The 17,543-nt window shown below is 43.9% G+C and overlaps 1 protein-coding gene across 1 annotated transcript in view; it reads left to right on the plus strand.

Annotated features, from left to right (window-relative positions):
* The window catches only part of TMC3 (transmembrane channel like 3), a 38,837-nt gene that overhangs the window by 17,009 nt on the left and 4,285 nt on the right, over window positions 1-17,543 (plus strand). The window contains exons 9-19 of the mRNA XM_063091781.1: window positions 2,534-2,577; window positions 4,858-5,005; window positions 6,389-6,498; window positions 8,768-8,846; window positions 9,956-10,192; window positions 10,918-11,046; window positions 11,317-11,384; window positions 13,803-13,931; window positions 14,823-14,933; window positions 15,603-15,728; window positions 16,421-16,499. Of these exons, the coding sequence (XP_062947851.1) occupies window positions 2,534-2,577; window positions 4,858-5,005; window positions 6,389-6,498; window positions 8,768-8,846; window positions 9,956-10,192; window positions 10,918-11,046; window positions 11,317-11,384; window positions 13,803-13,931; window positions 14,823-14,933; window positions 15,603-15,728; window positions 16,421-16,499 (1,260 nt within the window). The remainder of the gene's footprint in view (window positions 1-2,533; window positions 2,578-4,857; window positions 5,006-6,388; window positions 6,499-8,767; window positions 8,847-9,955; window positions 10,193-10,917; window positions 11,047-11,316; window positions 11,385-13,802; window positions 13,932-14,822; window positions 14,934-15,602; window positions 15,729-16,420; window positions 16,500-17,543) is intronic.

Here is a 17,543-nt window from a genome sequence, read left to right on the forward strand (position 1 = left end):
TCTCCAGGCTCATCCATGTTGCTGCAAATGGCAAAATTTCATTCTTTTTTTCATGGCTGAGTAGGAGTCCATCTTGCATATGTACCACATTTTCTTTATCCAGTCATCTGTCAATGGACATTTAGGTTTGTTCTATATCTTGGCTATTGTAAATAGAGCTGTGATGAACATGGGAGTGCAGGTTTCCCTTTGACCTTACGCTTTCCATTCTTTTGGGTATATACCCAGTTGTGGGATTGCTAGGTCATATGGTAGTTCTGTCTGTAGTTTTTTGAGGCACTTCCATACTGTTTTCCAAAATGGCTGTACTAATTTACAATCTCACCAACAGTGTGTAAAAGATCCCCTTTCTCTACGTCCTTGCCAGAATTTTTATTTTCTGTCTTTTTGATTATAGCCAGTCTAACTGGGGTGAAATGACATCTCAATGTGGTTTTAATTTGCATTTCCCTGGTGATTAGTGATGTTGAACATTTTTTCATTTACCTGTTAGTCATTTGTGTGTCTTCTTTTGAGAAATGTCTGTTCAGATCTTTGCCCATTTTTTAATTGGGTTATTTGTTTTTTACTATTGAGTTGAGTTCTTTGTATATTCTGGAAATTAGCCCCTTGTCAGATGCATAATTTACAACTATTTGCTCGCATTCTGTAGGTTGTCTCTTCACTCTGTTGATTGTTTCCTGTGCTGTGCAGAAGCTTTTTTAGTCTGATAAAATCCCATTTTTTTACTTTTGCTTTTATTGCCTGTGCTTTTGAGGTCTTATTCATAAAATCTTTGTCTGCCCTATGTCCTGAAGCATGTCTTCTGTGTTCTCTTCTGAAATTTTTTAGTTTCAGGTCTTACATTCAAGTCTTTAATCCATTTTGAGTTGATTTTTGTATTTGGAGACAGAGGTCTGATTTCATTCTTCTACTCATAGATATTCAGTTTTCCCAGCACCACTTACTGAAGAGACTGTCCTTTCCCCAATGTATGTTTTTAAGTGCCTTAGTCAAAGGTCATTTGGCAGCTCTGTAGAGGGCCGCTGGATTGGCTGTTGAGACTGGAGAAAACCACAGGACCCAGTAGCTCTCTAGAAGTTTGCTGTGGGGAGGAAAATCTGCTACCCAATCCACTGTTAGTCAGGGAGTAGGTGTGTACAGGTACCACAGGGCCTGGCAGCTCTGCAGATGACTGGGTCAGCTGTTGAGCCTGGTGCAAATCTGCAAAGGAGCAGCCAAGCCCAGCAGCTCTGTAGAGGTCTGCCTTGGAGAGTCAAAGCCCCTGCTTGGTCCACTGCCGGTCTGGGAGCAGTTGTATGCCAGTGCAACAGGTCCTAGCAGCTCTGTAGAGGGCTGCCAGATCAGCTGTTGAGCCTGCAGCAAGCCTGCAAGGAAGCAGCAAGCCCCGATGGCTCTGTGGAGGGTTGCAGGGGGAGAGGAGGTTACCGCAAGGCTGCCAGCCAGTGCAGGCACCTGTGGGTTCAGCAGGTCTGCAAGACGTGCAGGGTGGGTGCACGTGAATGTTGGGAATCGCTGCTTATTGGCAGCTTCCCTGCTCAGCCTATCTGCCTGCCTGATGAAGGGGATGGGGTACTACATGGGCTCAGACATTGGAGTCTCAGTCTTTCTGCCTGGTCTAGGCTCCAGGCAGCCAGGGTCATGGTCCTGCTAGTGCCTGTGTGAATGTGGTAGAATATAGATAAAAGGAGTCAGTTTCACTGGGTCCAGGGCAGGGTGCCCTCCAGCCACAGGTTCAATTTCAAGATGGCACTATGCCATAGCTGCTCAGGACGGAAGGGGTTGGTTCCTCTCCCTCGGCTTCTACCATAAGCTGCACAAACTCCCACTGCTTTCAAACTGGGTTTGGGGCCAGAAAGGACTGGGGGACTCTCCTGTGGCAGGGATTGCTAGCGTTTGTGGACACAGCTGAAGTTTTTTCCAGCTTACCTTCTCTCCACCTGACTCCAAGCCAGTCTCTGCGGTGGGGCAGAGGCGGATGCCCTGCTCTGTTCTTTGTGGTGCTATTCCCATCTCCTGGTTGCTCATCAAAGAACAGTTGTTTGTTGGTTGTTTTGGTCTCTTTTTTTGAGGGGGGACTAGCTCCACACCCCTCTGGTCGGCCACCTTGCCTCTCCTCCTGCATTATCTTTGAATTCTATTTTTCCATGAAGTACCCTCATATATGTTAGGGATATAGGCTTTGTTTTTCCCTTAGAAGTCAACGCAATTAAAAGCATTCAGAGATGTGGGTCTACTAAGCTATCCAGACAGCTAAATGGTGCCCCATTTTGAGAAAAAAAAAAATCCTTTAGATAATCTGAACCATCTCATTCGTACCATCTCCATTTCCTCTTCTCAGTCTTCAGTTTCCTTTTTTTCAAGTTGATTACTAGATCATCGACATTTAAAATTCATTGGTGTCCATAGACTCTTACAGAATAAAAGCTTAGCCAGCGATGATATGAGTTAAAGGACTGGATAAATAATTTCCAATGATTTATGTCTAACGGTGATGCTAAACTTTTAATGCTGTGTGTGTTGTTCTTTAAAGGAGGCTATCCTGGAAGAACAGGAAAAGAAGAAAAGCAAAAACATGTAGGTATTAATACTCCCTATACTAAATTCATTGATATGCTTCGTTTCAATCTGGTACAAAAATTTCCAGATACATCATCAGGCAGCTCTTTGTTCTCCTAGCAATGTGATTCTAGTAACGTGACCTGTGGGAGCTCTGTGATTTGTCCTTAGCAGAGTTTGAGAGTGCTTCCTCCTGCCGTAGATCGTGTGACAAGCATGAGAGGTCTGAGGTTGAACAGTTTTCTATTCTTTTACTTAGATAATAAAAGAGGTATTTTCAGTGCCAACTTCTAGTTTGCTAAATGAAACAAATATATAAGTGCTCCTAAGACTAATTTTATTTAGAAACAAATCTCTGAAGTTATACGACACAAATATTATCCAGTTCTTGTTCACAAGCCTTACAAGATGATTTCCTAGGTTTGGGCTTCTTCTCAAGAGCCTGAGAGCTATGGTTGTGAGGGTGAGACCTTCAACCAGAGACCTGATGGAAGGGAAGGCCATTCCCAGGAAGGGACAATGGCCCTGTCCTCAAGGGACAGACACATCTGCTCATCCCACATCTTATCATCACTAGTTTCTAATGTGCAGAAAAGCCCTTCAGCCTGTTGTAGAAAAAGACACAAGGAGTTAAGGAAATACATCCAGCCACTGGGATGAGGAGAAGGAGCAAGAGGTGGTGTAGGAAGGGCTGGCCCTAGGGATTCAAAAGATGCAGTTTCTAGCTCTCCCTTTGTCCTTAGCATCCATGACCTGGGAAACTCCCTCAACCTTTCCAAACCTGCACTTCCTCACCTGTGAAATGAAAGGATGGGATTCTGCCCCCTGAGTCTTTATCTTTAGCTCTCCTCCACCAGAGTTGATAACGATAATAATAATAATAATAGAATAATGTGCCATGTTTTTATTTTTGCTAGGCAGGATGACATTTATCATTTCATTTGGGAGTGAATTTCCTCAAAGTGCAGATGAAGGGCCAAGATGCATGTAGAGGGCAGTGTCGTGACCTGCCCAAGGCCCGCAGCTGGTGGAACTTCATGGAGAGGATGGTATACCTCTCATGTGCCCCTTCATATCCTCTTGGCCACACCATTCTCCAGCCCCCATGCTGGGTAGGGCTGGGCAGATGCTGTGATGTGGGGTACCCCCAAGATGCTGGTCAACATGCATGCACGTGCAACCAACAGGCTGGGCGCAGTGCTAGGAGTTGACACTCATGAAGTCACCCTGGACCAAAGGGAGCAGGATAAACACTTCTCAACTTCACGCCGGGTAGACAGCTCTCAGAGGCATTTCATAAGTCCCTAGAAGGCTCTGCAGTTGTGTCTAGCTGTGGCCAATTCCACCACACAGCTTTGTATTGATGGCTTGTCTCTCCTGTTCCACGCCCCCAGACCTCACCCTTGCTTTCTAGGAACACTTCTCAAATCAACTACCTATAAACAGGCCTTTACCTGAGGTTCTGCTTACAGGGAAACCCAGGCTAAGACAGGCCCCAAGGTTGGCAGAAGAAGATACCTTAAAAATAGGCCAACTGGAGTCAGATGGTGAATTGTCCTGCAGTATCAGAAAAAGTGGATGTGTTTCAGTTAAGACTGGAAACATGTGAGATCCTGGAATCACCGTTAATTTAGAGATCTGCCCACAGCATGAGAGGCATGAGGGAGGTGAGACTGAATGTGGAAAGAGATGAGCCCCGTGACCATCACATGATCTTTTAGTTATTCCTTTATTTACTTGTTCATCTAGCAAATATTGATTAAGCACCTCTATGTGCTATGCCTGTTCTAAGAACTGAGGATACAGCAGTGAAAAAGACTCAAAGGATTGAGACCTTACATTCTAGAGGGAAAAGACAGCTAATAAACTACTAAGGAAATACGTGGTACAATGTCGGGTTCATTATATGGAATGACAGACAGAATCACAAGTCCTCCCTCCCTCCCTCTGGTGAACACATTTACCTGAGCTCCTGTAACTGAAAGGCGCATATCGCAGGACTCCAATTTTTCATAGCAAAGCAAGAACTGAAACCCAGCTACTCAGACGCTAAAACCGCTGACGTTCCTTTGTGTCTTTGTTTATTTAAAGCCTCACTGATGATGGCTGGTTGAATTTATGACTCATCGTTGACCTCTTAGCAAATAAGGAATTCTGGGGGTGGGAGGGCAGTGATCCTTCAGGGCATAGAGTTCCCCTGGCAGTGGGTGTGTTCGGTCTCTAAGTTGCATATCTGTGCACGGTAGTGCTCTGAGCAGAGCCTTCTGTACTTGTCCTCATGCTTGCCTATCCCTCCAGGGTGGTAACGATCTGCCTGAGGATCATTGCCAACATCCTGGTCCTTCTCTCACTGGCTGGGAGCATTTATCTCATCTACTTTGTGGTGGACCGGTCCCAAAAGCTGGAGCAGTCCAAGAAGGAGCTGACGCTCTGGGAAAAGAACGAGGTACTCACTGCATGCACCCTGCAAAAGTAGCCTGCCCCTCTGTTTCAGAAGTGGGTTAGGAAGGAATATCTCTAGGGAAACTGTTCAGCCCTCTTGTCCTAGAGCTTGGACTCTATGGGCTATGAGCCACAGTGGCAGCTCCAAGACTTAGCTGAATGGTTTTGCAGGTCTCCATTAAGAAAAATTTTGATTCAAAAATACCTTGAAGCATTCATGCTGTTCTTTACCGAGGACCTTGTCTGACTGTGTTTTGTTTTTCTCACATCTGTTTGTTCACATCCATGCTTCCAGAAATTGACCACCCCCCCTGCAGACATGCGTGAATGACAACCTTGTATTCCATTGTATGTGTCACAGTTGTCCAGGTGCCAATTGTGAACACTTAGGCAGTTTCCATGTTTTGTAAATTACAAATAATGCTTCCAGAACCAGCTCCACACAAATGGCTGTTTTTAAATGTTCCTTTCCCCCCATTGTGTGCATATTCCCATCAATAGAAAATTACTAAGTGGAAGGTAACGGACAATTTTAGAATTCTTAATGTGTGTTATAAAATCATTGTCCTGGTAGGTTGGCCCAATCTACCTTTAAAATTTTAAAAGGCAGAAATAGTACGAAAACCACCTCTTGGACCACTTCTATGAAGATGGTTATCATCCTTTGGGATTTAAAAGCCAGGTGTGTAGGTAATAAGATAGCCATCAATTTATCCAGTATGTAATTTATGAATGTGCAATAATTTACCAAAATCTGAGACTACACTAGGTAAACTTTTCCCATACCTCTTTCTGTTTTGTCAATTAAGTGGGTTATGTATATGTGTTTGTATGTTTACAGATAAATAGATGGATAGCTTTTAAAAAAATATTAACAAATGATTTCTTATTTTATCTCCAACATCTTGCGTACCAGCTAGAACTCTTCTTTCTTTTGCCATAAGCACAGAGAAACGAGAGCCAGGAATAATTCTGTAAACAATTAATCTTCCATGTACAGAAAGAATATTAAATTACCTCTCAGCCTTCCCTTTTCTATTCTTAATAGTTGCAGTTATTTTCATCTTCCGTCCAAGGTCAGGGAAGTACAAGTAGAATAAGATGGTAACTGGAAAATGTGGCAGAAATGCTAGTGAATCCCAGAGAGATGGACGAGTGTCCCCCGAACACTTAATGAGAGTTCCTAAAAGGAATAAACCTGTGATAAAATAGTGACGGCCTTTTGAAAAAGGCTAATTAGCAGAGATTTGGGGAGATTTTCCACATAGCAACTACATGCCCATGGATACCCATGGACCAAACATTAGGCTAAGGGACCCAATGTAGCTAAGTGAGGCTGGGATGGGGGCCCTGGGGAACGTGGGGTATGCACGGGCTCTCTTGGCAGGTGAGCGTGGTGGTCTCCCTTGTTACCATGTTGGCACCATCAGCCTTTGACCTCATTGCCGCCCTGGAGATGTACCACCCACGGACCACTCTGCGCTTCCAGCTAGCAAGGTATGGCAACCTTGCTGGGAAATGCCCCATTGTGGCTCACCCATTTGCCCACCCACAGTGGGAACATAAGTCCCTCAGGAGCCAGGCCTTGCTTCTTTTCTACATCATGTACTCAGAGCTTTACCTGTGGGTGCAGCTCAACAAAAGCAGGATACAAGAGAAAGGGGAGGAGGAGGAAGAAGGAAAAAGACCAGGAGGACAGGGAGAGAAGAAATGGATGGAGAGGAAATGGGGAAGAGAAAGCAGAGGAGGAGCTGGGGGAGGAGGGAGAGGGAGGAACAGGTGGAAAAACCAGATACAGAAGTGGAGCAAGAAAAGGATGGGAAGTGTGTCTGATTTTTCTTGCTGTTGAGTTCTCTCCGTGGTTCGACTGTGAATGGTAAAAGAGACCCATGTTGTTTTTCCAGACATGAGAGACACAGTTAATGCTTTGCTGAATAATCCCCAAAAGCATAGACTCAAAGGGATTCTTGTGGATATGCCTGGAACCTTCTGGGCCATTCAGGACTGTCAGTACCTATGACAGCAGGTGGTAAATGCAGACCTGAGCAACAGCAAGCTGCTGTGTCTGAGGGGACATCCTGGGACACCCCCTGCAGGAGTCATAACAACCGCCCTCATTTCTAGCACTGGCTTTACCACTGTTTTCCTGAAAGATCCACCTCTCTTCCCTGGAGTGTGGTCTCCTCATCTGTAAGTTAAACTGACAGGTTTCAGTGAGGTCCTATTGAGTTGCATGTGGCAGAGGAAGGTGTTCAAAGCCCAACTTACTCGTCCCCACCCCACCCCTGTTGACGACGGTTTACTGTGTTTTCTCTTGTGACACCTCACCACAGTCTACAGAACCAATTTCCACAGACCACTTTTGGAAGACTTGCTCTCATTCAGAGTCAGCAAATATCTTCTGGAAAGGACCAGATAGTGAATATTTTAGTTTTTGCAGGTCATCCAGTCTCTGCCGCAACTACCCAGTGCTCAGGTTGTAGCATGAAAAGAGCCATAGACGATAAGCAAATGAAAGGGTGGGGCCATGTTCCAAGTGCAACTTTATTTACAAAAAATAGGCAAGAGTAGGGTTTGGCTCAAAGGCTGTGATTTCCAACCCCTGAAATCCAGCTGTCATGTCAAAGATTGAAAAGCACGACTAGAAAGTTTGCAAGGCTGTTCAGCGCCTCAGAGCCCTGGGCAGATCTGGGACAGGCTCTCAGCCCCTGGCTGCTGCCCCGGCTCTTTCTGCTTTGCTCAGCACCTCTTTTGACCTGGAAGAGAGACGTGCCTTCCTTAGCTCCTTCCTCACTAGCGGGCTTGGGGAGAATTGATTCCATTATTGCATTTGGTCTAAAGGCAATCGTATTATACAGATCGGCCTCATTATTCATGTTCAAAACTGGAGAAACAGAGGCATCAACAGACTTACCCCAAACAAATTAGGGCTAATTCTTGTAATAAGAGAAAGACATATTATTTTAGTTACATTAACTCACCAGAAGCCTGTGTTGCCTTTTATCCAAGGCCCATGGCGACGCCTAGACCGCAGATGAAATTCATTCACTCCTTCCTGCAGCCAACACTTCCTGAGTGTATGCTGAGGGTCTTGCCCTGTGCTAGGTGCAGAGATAAAAAGGTCCTGGCACTATGCCAAAGGGAAACCCTTCAAAGTGTCAAAGGGAAAGCCAGTGTGAGTTACAGTGGTGTCCCCTAGAGATGCCCAGCCCCTATTCAGAGGCATAGCACTGAGATCCTGGAGTTGCATCCTATCTTGTTTTAACTGTGTGGACTGGACTTGAGCTGGTCATTTAGCTCTCTCTCTGTTAAACAACTTACTTGTCTCTTAAGTGGGAATTATAATAACTTGTACCTCACACAGCTGTTGTGAGGATCAAACGAGGTAATGTGCAGAAAATCACTTCATAAGCCAGAAAGCATGACACAAAGACACACACTTTACACCACACTTTAGATCCCCACTTCCTAAACTCACATTCTTTCTGCTACACTAGTGGTTCTAAAATGCTGTTCCAAGGACGGGCTATCATGGAATCACCTGAGAAGGTTGTAAAGATTCCCAGACTCCATCTGCACCTACTGAAACAGAATGGATTCTGGAATTCTGTATTTTTTTAAATGCCCCCTAGGTGATTCTGAAAGGAACCCAGTGTGGCAGCCAGTCTTTAGCACAGCCATGACAGTCTAGATCCATGTGGTAGATCTAGAACCATGGACTTGTGTGTGCTGGTCTTGCCTCTCAAGGTGGGCTTGTGGCTTTCAGGGTCCTTGTGCTGTATCTGGGAAATCTGTACAGTTTGATCATTGCTCTCCTGGACAAAGTTAACAGCATGAACATTGAGGTGAGTGTCCCATCCTCAGCAGTTGCCTGTCAACCCAACCCTCCTCACCCCACCCTCCACACACCAGATCATCATTGTGGTTGTCAACATCACTATTTACTTGCACTCCATACATCTTGTTCAAAACTCAACTCGGTGTGGTCTTCTCAAGTAAGCATAGAAAGATTAGGTCCCATTTCCTAGATAAAGAAACTAAGGCTGGGGTTCATGGCTAGTAAGTGACCATGCTGGGATGAGAACTGGGGGCTTTTGACTCCAAGTCTCTTTGTACCATATTACCCCCTTTCCTTGAATCTCATCGGGAAAACTATCAACAGCTATTCCAATGATTCTCCAGGAAGAGCAGCAGGCCATGGGACTCACTCAGAAAATCAGGAGAGAGTAATCGTCTCACAGAAACAGTTCAGAATGGGCACCACCATGCCAGCCTGGCAGGAGTATCCACTCCACCCGAGGGTAGCTTTGCTGCCCACTCTCATCCTGTTCCACCTGGAAGGAAATCCTGAATAGTGGTGATGGGGAGGTCGGGAGGGGGAGATTTCTTCTGGTTGTTGGCCCAAGGCATACCATACTAGCATCAAATTTCAAAGCTTATAGGCAGAAGAAACCGTGGATAGTAATTTTTCTGCATCAAGGCTTTGAGGTTACATAGACCCTGGTACTTACCTGCCACTTCCTAGCAGCATGACCTCGAGCATTACACCTCCACTTACTGAGCTTCAATCTCCTTGTCTGAACATGAGGTAATAATCCTTACCTGAAACTGTCTTGTGAGGATGAGGAGAGATAACATGTGCTACTTAGAACAGTTACTGACACTTACTAGGGACCAGTAAATAATATCCATTACATCTCCTGTTCCATTATTGGGGCCAATTCTAGTCAAATGGATGCACAGAGAGAGAGAGAGAGAGAGAGAGAGAGGAGAGAGAGAGAGAGGAGAGAGAGAGAGAGGAGAGAGAGACAGAGAGGAGAGAGAGACAGAGAGAGAGAGAATGTTTATTTCCCAAGAAATGCAATGATTCCACCCTTGGTATCTATGATGGACTCTTATTTATAAATAAGTGGACAACTTTTTTTCTTTCTGCCCTCCCTCCCTCTTTCCACAGGAAGGTACTACCAAAAATAACACGAATCATTGGACAGAGTTTACCACCTTCTTTGCCACCAGGACAGCCCCTGAAGAGAAGTGGTCCATGCCTCAGCCTGGAACAGGGCTCAGGAACAACAGCACGTGGGCCTTGGAAGAGGCGAGTGTTCCAACCATGCCTCTTACAAGAGCCAACAGGACCACCATCTACACCCAGAGCCCTCAAGACCAATGCTGGGAAACATACGTTGGCCAGGTGTCTCCCTTCACCCCTTACCAAGCCCTTTCACATCCATTCCATCGCTTAACCCCAGCAACTCCCTGAGGTGTCATTGTCCTTATTTTATGGAAAACAGAAGTACAGTCCAATGAGATTTATGATTATCTAGATTTCAACATTAATAATAATAATAATCAGTGCAAAGACCCATGCAGTATTAACTGTGTGCTGCGCCATGTTATGAGCAACTAGTCCTGTTAAGAGTCCTATTACTATCATCCTTATAGGCACAGATGAGGAGACTGAGGCACAAGTGGTTAAGTAACTTGCCCAAGGACAGATAGTAAAGAGCAGAATGAAGACCCAAGCCCAGGCATCTGCTCCAAAATCTGTGCCTGTAACCATTTTGCCTTTCACTTTGATACTTAATCTTGTTTAGAGCATCTCAATCCTGAAGTATTATCCCGTGGGAATGACTCACAGGCCACAGGAGACTTAGATTCTTTCCAAGTTTCATGTAATGCTGATTTTGAATATCAAAATTCAAATTCAAATTAACAAATATTTATTGAGCACCCATTATGTGCCAGAAGCCCATCCCTCTGCCCACTGCCCCTTATACAGCTGTGAAGTGAAGATGCCCTTGGAGGACCCACTGGGTCAGGCCCATAGGAATGCACAGAGACTGGAGGACCCTGAAGGAAGAGGTGGGTAGTGGAGTGGCAGGGCGTGGTGGCATCTGAGGACACCCTGTGTTGCAGGAGATGCTGAAGCTCTCCATCATTGATATGCTCTTCACCGTGGCGAGCATTCTGCTCATAGACTTCTTCCGAGGACTTTTTGTTCGGTATTTGAGTGACTACTGGTGTTGGGACCTGGAAAGCAAGTTTGTAAGTAAAATGCCTCATCCATTGGGGAAGTTCATATGGCTAAATCCAACCTTTCCTGATGCCTAGGCTGAGAGAGGGAAAGGAGAAGGGTGTACAAAGCTGAGTTTCCACCTCCTTCTTATATTTTCCATTTTCTGGGATGGCCACATAGGCCATGATCTCTAAGTATCTATAAGACCAAAGAATTCTATACACGTGACTGTAATGAACTGGTTTATGCAAAAAAACTTTGGAACTTTTTTTAATGCAGCAATTAATTTTCTCCTGTAGCCTGAATATGGGGAATTCAAAATAGCTGAGAATGTGCTTCATTTAGTCTACAACCAAGGAATGATTTGGTACGTATCAAAGCTGCATCTTGTCTTTGCTTACATATCATCTGGGCTAAGATTTTAATTGACTTTGGATGGGACACAACCATAATAAATACAGTCATAAGCATTAAGAAAGGTTGTTTCCAAGGGAACTATTTCACATGTATAATAAGTTTATTAATGATTTTCTAATAAATTTGCAGAAAGGAATGATAAAGAAAATAGCCCATTTTTAAGCCATTATTGGTCACAGTCACACACACAAAAAAATGTGCACAGGAACCAGTAGAATAAGCTGCTGGAGAACTGGGGAAGGCTGGGAGGAGAGGCGACTTCTCCCAGTGAGGGCTTCAAGAGTGGTTCTGGTCCCAGCTGGGGAACTTGGCCATTCCTGCCCTCACTTCCCACGCTTCCTCCTACGTGACTCTTTATTTTCACTTTGACACTGGACACAGGAGCAGAGCCATCCCCCAGACTGACAGACCCACTCGGGGGAAATACCAGAAGCTTGGGAACTCTATTCACCCAGGCCACCTCCCAGGCCAAGGCAAGCCTGTTCCTAAAGACACTAAAGAGCTGAATGAGGTCATCTGATCCCCATGCACGTGTGGTCCTGTGGGCATGGTGGAGAACTCGTTAAGTAATCGCACAATTTCTGGTGTTACCTATTGGACCACAGATAGTGCTATTTGTTAAAATACAGGAAAACAAAGAAAAAGAAGAACGTTGGATATTTCATACACTCAGAAAACACCATCTCTCTTCATAATAAGATTTATGAGATTAATGAGATTAATAAGATCTATTGAAAGGTATAAAGTAATACTCCTCTAGTCAAATTCTATGTTCTTATAGTCTACTGCATTTTGCAAAATATCTTCACAATACAGTATTAAAAATAATATGTAACATTTATTTAATATGTGCTAGATATCAGGTACTTCTATGCCTGTAATAACTGATTAAATCCTTATAGTAACACAATGAGGTAACCACGATTATTTCCCTCATTTTAAAGATGAAGATCCTATAGGTACAATTAATACGTGTCAATTTAAAAATAAACAAATAAATAAAATATAAATGAGGAAACAGAGGCACAGAAAAGCTTTATTTATTTATTTATATTAGCATATTCATTATTACAAATCGCAATTATTCTTTACGCCCCTTACCTGACCAGTCACTCCCCTCCCTCCCTCCCTCCCCCCCATCTCTAGTATCCTTAGGTTTGTTCTCTCCTTCTGAAAGTTCAACATATTATCGTGGTCTCTCTCTCTCTCTCTCTCTCTCTCTCTCTCTCTCTCTTTCTTCTTAGCACCCAGTTCTGAGTGAGGACATGCAGTATTTCTCTTTCTGTGTCTGGCTTATTTCACATAATTTTCTCCAGTTTCATCCATGTTGCTGCAAATGGCAGAATTTCATTCTTTTTTATGGCTGAGTTGTATTCCATTGTGTGTATATATACCACATTTTCTTTATCCAGTTGTCTGTTAATGGACAGTTAGGTTGGTTCCATAGTTGGCTATTATAAATAGAGGTGCAATGAACAAAAAAACAGAAAAGCTGTCTTGCTGAACATAAAACACAGTGACATTTCTCCCTGCCATGAAAAACCAAACATTTTAAAAACATTTTTACCTATTAAACATATCCTTATATCTATATTTATTTTTCTACCACTAAATCCAAATTCCACAAGTATTAGATCAAGTGCACATCCAGTATAAACTGATTTAGACTTAAAGTTACACCTGGTTTTGTTCCATATTTGGTATTTATTTGTGGGATGACTATTCGTCCCAGTTTCCCTGGGATGGTCTGTTTCTTGCCTGTTGGCCCAGTTTCCACTCTCAGCACTGTCCTGGTTTGGATGATATAAGGTCATCCTGCTGTTAGCAACATGTCTTTGGGCAAATTACTTAAGTTTCCCAGACCTGCCTTTCTTATTTATAAACTTTGAATATTTACCTCTCCTTTCATAATTATAGAAGATTAAGTGAGCTGAAATGTGTGAGGATACTTAGTGCAATGTCCAGCAAAAGTAGGTGCTCGACGTATGTGGATTAAACCTGAAAGTCAGTAATTTATTAACATAGTTCTCATGGTAGACAGGTAAAATCTGGAGCTTGCCTCAATCTGTAGTCTTCTCCCCCCAAGAGTCCCTTTTCTCTGCTCAAGTAGGAAGAGAGAGACAAACAGTCTTTTGCAAAGAGGATGTTTTAAAATAGGATCATTACCATATTCAGGGACTTATCCCCAGAAGGTGGAGGGTTGAGGTCTCAGAACTTCAGGGAGCTTCTCCAGTTCTTTAAGCAAAAGGTGTAAACCCCAAAGTCTCAGAACCAGGTACCTCCCTGGAACTTCTGGACCACAGCCCTGGAAGATACACAGAAAACAAATGAAAAAGCATATGCAAACTGACCTTCCTCATGGTTCCAGGATGGGAGCCTTCTTCTCCCCATGTCTCCCAGCATTCAACGTTCTCAAACTCATTGGGCTCATGTACCTGAGGAGCTGGGCTGTGCTGACCTGCAACGTGCCGCACCAACAAGTATTTCGAGCCTCCAGGTCAGTAAGAATAAAGTCTGCTTCACACAGAGAACTTCTATCCACATGTGCCATGTCTGGGGGTTCCTCCAGCAAGGGGGTCTTGCCATCTCTTTGCCTGTCAAAATCCTGCCTGCCCTCCAATTTTATGTCCTCTGTGGAGCCATTTCCAGTGCCTCACCTTCGGAATTAATTTTTACCCTTCTTGAGCTCACGGCACATTTTTCAAAACTCTTTAATAATCATTTTTAAAAAGCACAAATCATAAACGTTTAGCTTGATAGATTTTCACAAACTGAACACAACACCCAGCACCCAGATCAAAAAACAGACCAGAAATGACACCCAGAGTACCCTACTTGCTCTTGATTCCAATCACTACAGACTTCTAATGGCGTAATCAGGTTCGCCTGTTTTTTGTTTTTGTTTTTTTACTTTATGTAAACATAATCACACAATATGTGCTCTTTTGTGTCCAGCTTCTTTTCACTCAACTTGTGTTTGTGAGATTCATCTCGCTGAGGACATATACCCCCATTTCTTTGTCCCTGCCACTGTTGATGAGCATGTGGGTTGTTTCCAGCTGTCAGCTACAGTGAATAGTGCAGCCTTGAACATTCCAAGGGTGAGGCCCTGGAGGGGGCTTCACACCATAAATAAAATAGGAGGACAGGAACTCAGCAAATGTTTACTAGATGAACAGGTCGGGCTGGAGAAGCTGTCAAGTTCCTCTGAACACTGATTTCCAGATTAAGCTGCATGTGACCCTATGACAGACCCAGCACTGGGAGGAGGATTCTTTAGTTTGCAGGGAGTAAGGGTGACAGTTTCTGTGTGGGTTCTTTGGGCATATACACCCCTGGCAACTGGCTATGGAGTGAACTGAACACATGGCATTTGGTTTCTTTGCAGATCCAACAACTTCTATCTGGCAATGCTACTGTTTATGCTATTCCTGTGCATGCTGCCAACTGTTTTTGCTATTGTCCGATACAAACCATCTCTAAACTGTGGACCATTCAGGTAAGTTATTTCGGTTCAGTCAGCTCTGCCTAGAGCCACTGAGAGCTGTGGGGAAGTTGAGTCACACTGCATTGAATTCTTCTGGCTTACAGGACAGGCAAACAGCATAAAAAGATCTCGAACCCACGTCTTTTGAATCCAAGATCAATGCTCTTTCTGTGGTAGCAGGCTGTCCTGGAGTAAAATCATCTCTGTGCTCATGTTAAAAAGATACAGCCCTTTTAAAATAAAAAAAGAAAAATAATATTGCTTGTGTGCTAAAGAGAAATTCTACCTGGTCAAAACCCAGAAAGCTCTTACTAAAAGATAGTCCACATCACTTTTTATTCTACGTTATCTGGTTGTATCCAGGCAGAAACCCGTAGCATTATCTCAATGTAGTATTCACTTTAAGACATCTGATACAACATATATATAACAGAGTCTATTAAACCATACACACACACACAATGTGATTATTGACCACACCTTCAATCCTACATATTAATTAGATGGTTACTTGATAGCCATCGTGGGAATGTTACGTATCTCTTACATTCATGTATTTACCTCTAGCTTTGTAACTGAGTTTGAGCATTGGCCTCTAGGCATCCAGCCAGTTTTTGATGTCTTGTAGCATCCTTCTACCAAAAGCACTAAAATCTGGAGTAATGGTTTTCTTTCTTACAGTGGACAAGAGAAAATTTATGACATTGTATCAGAAACGATTGAGAATGACTTTCCCACGTGGTTCCGCTCCGTGGTCGGGTACATCAGTAGCCCTGTGGTCATCCTGCCTGCGGTGCTGCTGCTTTTGTGAGTACACATGCTAGCTTTGGGGGGGCTTCTGTGTGTCTGGCCAACAAGAAAACACTGCTTTCCAATAATTATATAAAATTAATGAGTTCATTCAAAAATCAGTTACGGAGCCTGATGACCCAAGCAGGGCCTGAATCACAGAACAGAGTCAGTCAAGCCACTGTGCCATGGAGACAGCCCCTGGGTCTCAGTGAGGTAGGGAGAGGGAGCCCTCTACTGCCATTGAGGGAGTTATTGATCCAGCAACAGCATTTGGTCAATGACGGTGGCCACTATAATGGGGTCGAATGACATTATCATTATCTTATTCTCCAGATATTTAAATAATCTTGAACAAATATTTCACACTTTGCTCATTTGGGCTTAAAGGAAAAAATTAAAGTGAACAGATCCAGTACTCACAGCCTGATACTCTGCAAAATCCTTCCCCCATCTTCATGCTGTCCTTATTGCTATCGCCAGTGCAGAATTCCAGTTCAATGGAGGTTGCTGTGGAAAGCAAGAGAAAGAAAAGGAAGCAGCCCTTCCCAGGGCTCACTACCTTGAAAACTCGCGGTGCACTTTGTCCTCGTGAAGGGGTCAGTGGGTAGCCCACATTTGGCCTGGGAACCTCCCAAGCAGAAAACATGGCCTGAAAAGCCCAAGAGCCAGTTGCAGAACACTGACTATCCTGTCTCTTTCTGTCCTAGCATGCTCATCTATTACCTTCAGAGCATTGCACGATCGTTAAAACTCAGCAACCACCAGCTCAAGATGCAGATCCAAAACGCAAGTATTACGTCACCTTTGCCATTGTGAATGTGTGTCAACCACAGGGCTGAAATCTCACCAGCATGAGAGTAAAGTGAGGTCACATCTTTAAGCTACTGTGACTCTCGGCCACCCCTTCCCGAAGATCTCTGAGAATAACTGGGGATGGCTCACATGTGCCAGGAGCATGCCTGCTTGTGTTTTTCCTCCTCTGCAAGGGTCTGGTTGATTCCCCATGCACTTCCACACCCCATTGTGGCCACACCAAGCCCACAGCACGCCAGGCACTTCTGTGAACTCTGGTAGACTGACAGGGGAAGAGAAAGACTCGATCCTATACCAACTTGGACAACTGAGCCCAATAGCACTGTTTATAAATTTTCCACATCCTTTAGATTCTGGCTGTTATTATCTTCTTTCCCATCTGGGGCTTAAACTCTATCTCTCAGAGCAGTCAGAAGAGACAAACATTCCCCAAACTTTCCACAATTTTTCCTCCTCTGCACACCCCAGGTGCTCTACCAGGGACAGCACTTGTTAAGGCCAGATTTAAGGAGGTTCTCTCAGGGTCATGCCAACTCTGCAGTTTCATGACCCTGAGAGTGAGTGCCTCCTTAAACTTGGCACCCTGGGTGCCTCACGTGCCTCCCCCAGTCCCAGACTCCTATGCAAAAATCTCTTTCACCTTTTTCAGTTAAGGAAAAAAAAAAAACTCCCATGAATATCAATCATGCAAAAAAAAAAAAAAAAAAAAAAACCCAAAAACTAGTTTTACAGAAAGTCAAATTAGAAATTTGTTTAGAGTTGCAAAGGGCATTTTTGTGGAAACATATATCTCCAGCTTCATTGATCCATATTTTCTTCTTTGGAACTCAGGAAAACTATTTGGCAGAATCTAAACATGGTCTATCAATTAACTTCTCTAAATAAAACTGGCTAGGCATAAAATTTAATCTCTCAGGTGTCTGCATTTATTCACCCAAATAACAGGCCCAATCCCAGAGCATGATGTCCCCAGGTGGCAGCTGTAGCTCTGTCATGGTCCAAGGTATGAGCAATGAC

The sequence above is a fragment of the Cynocephalus volans genome, chromosome 3, assembly GCF_027409185.1.
Source record: "Cynocephalus volans isolate mCynVol1 chromosome 3, mCynVol1.pri, whole genome shotgun sequence".
Classification (NCBI taxonomy): domain Eukaryota; kingdom Metazoa; phylum Chordata; class Mammalia; order Dermoptera; family Cynocephalidae; genus Cynocephalus; species Cynocephalus volans.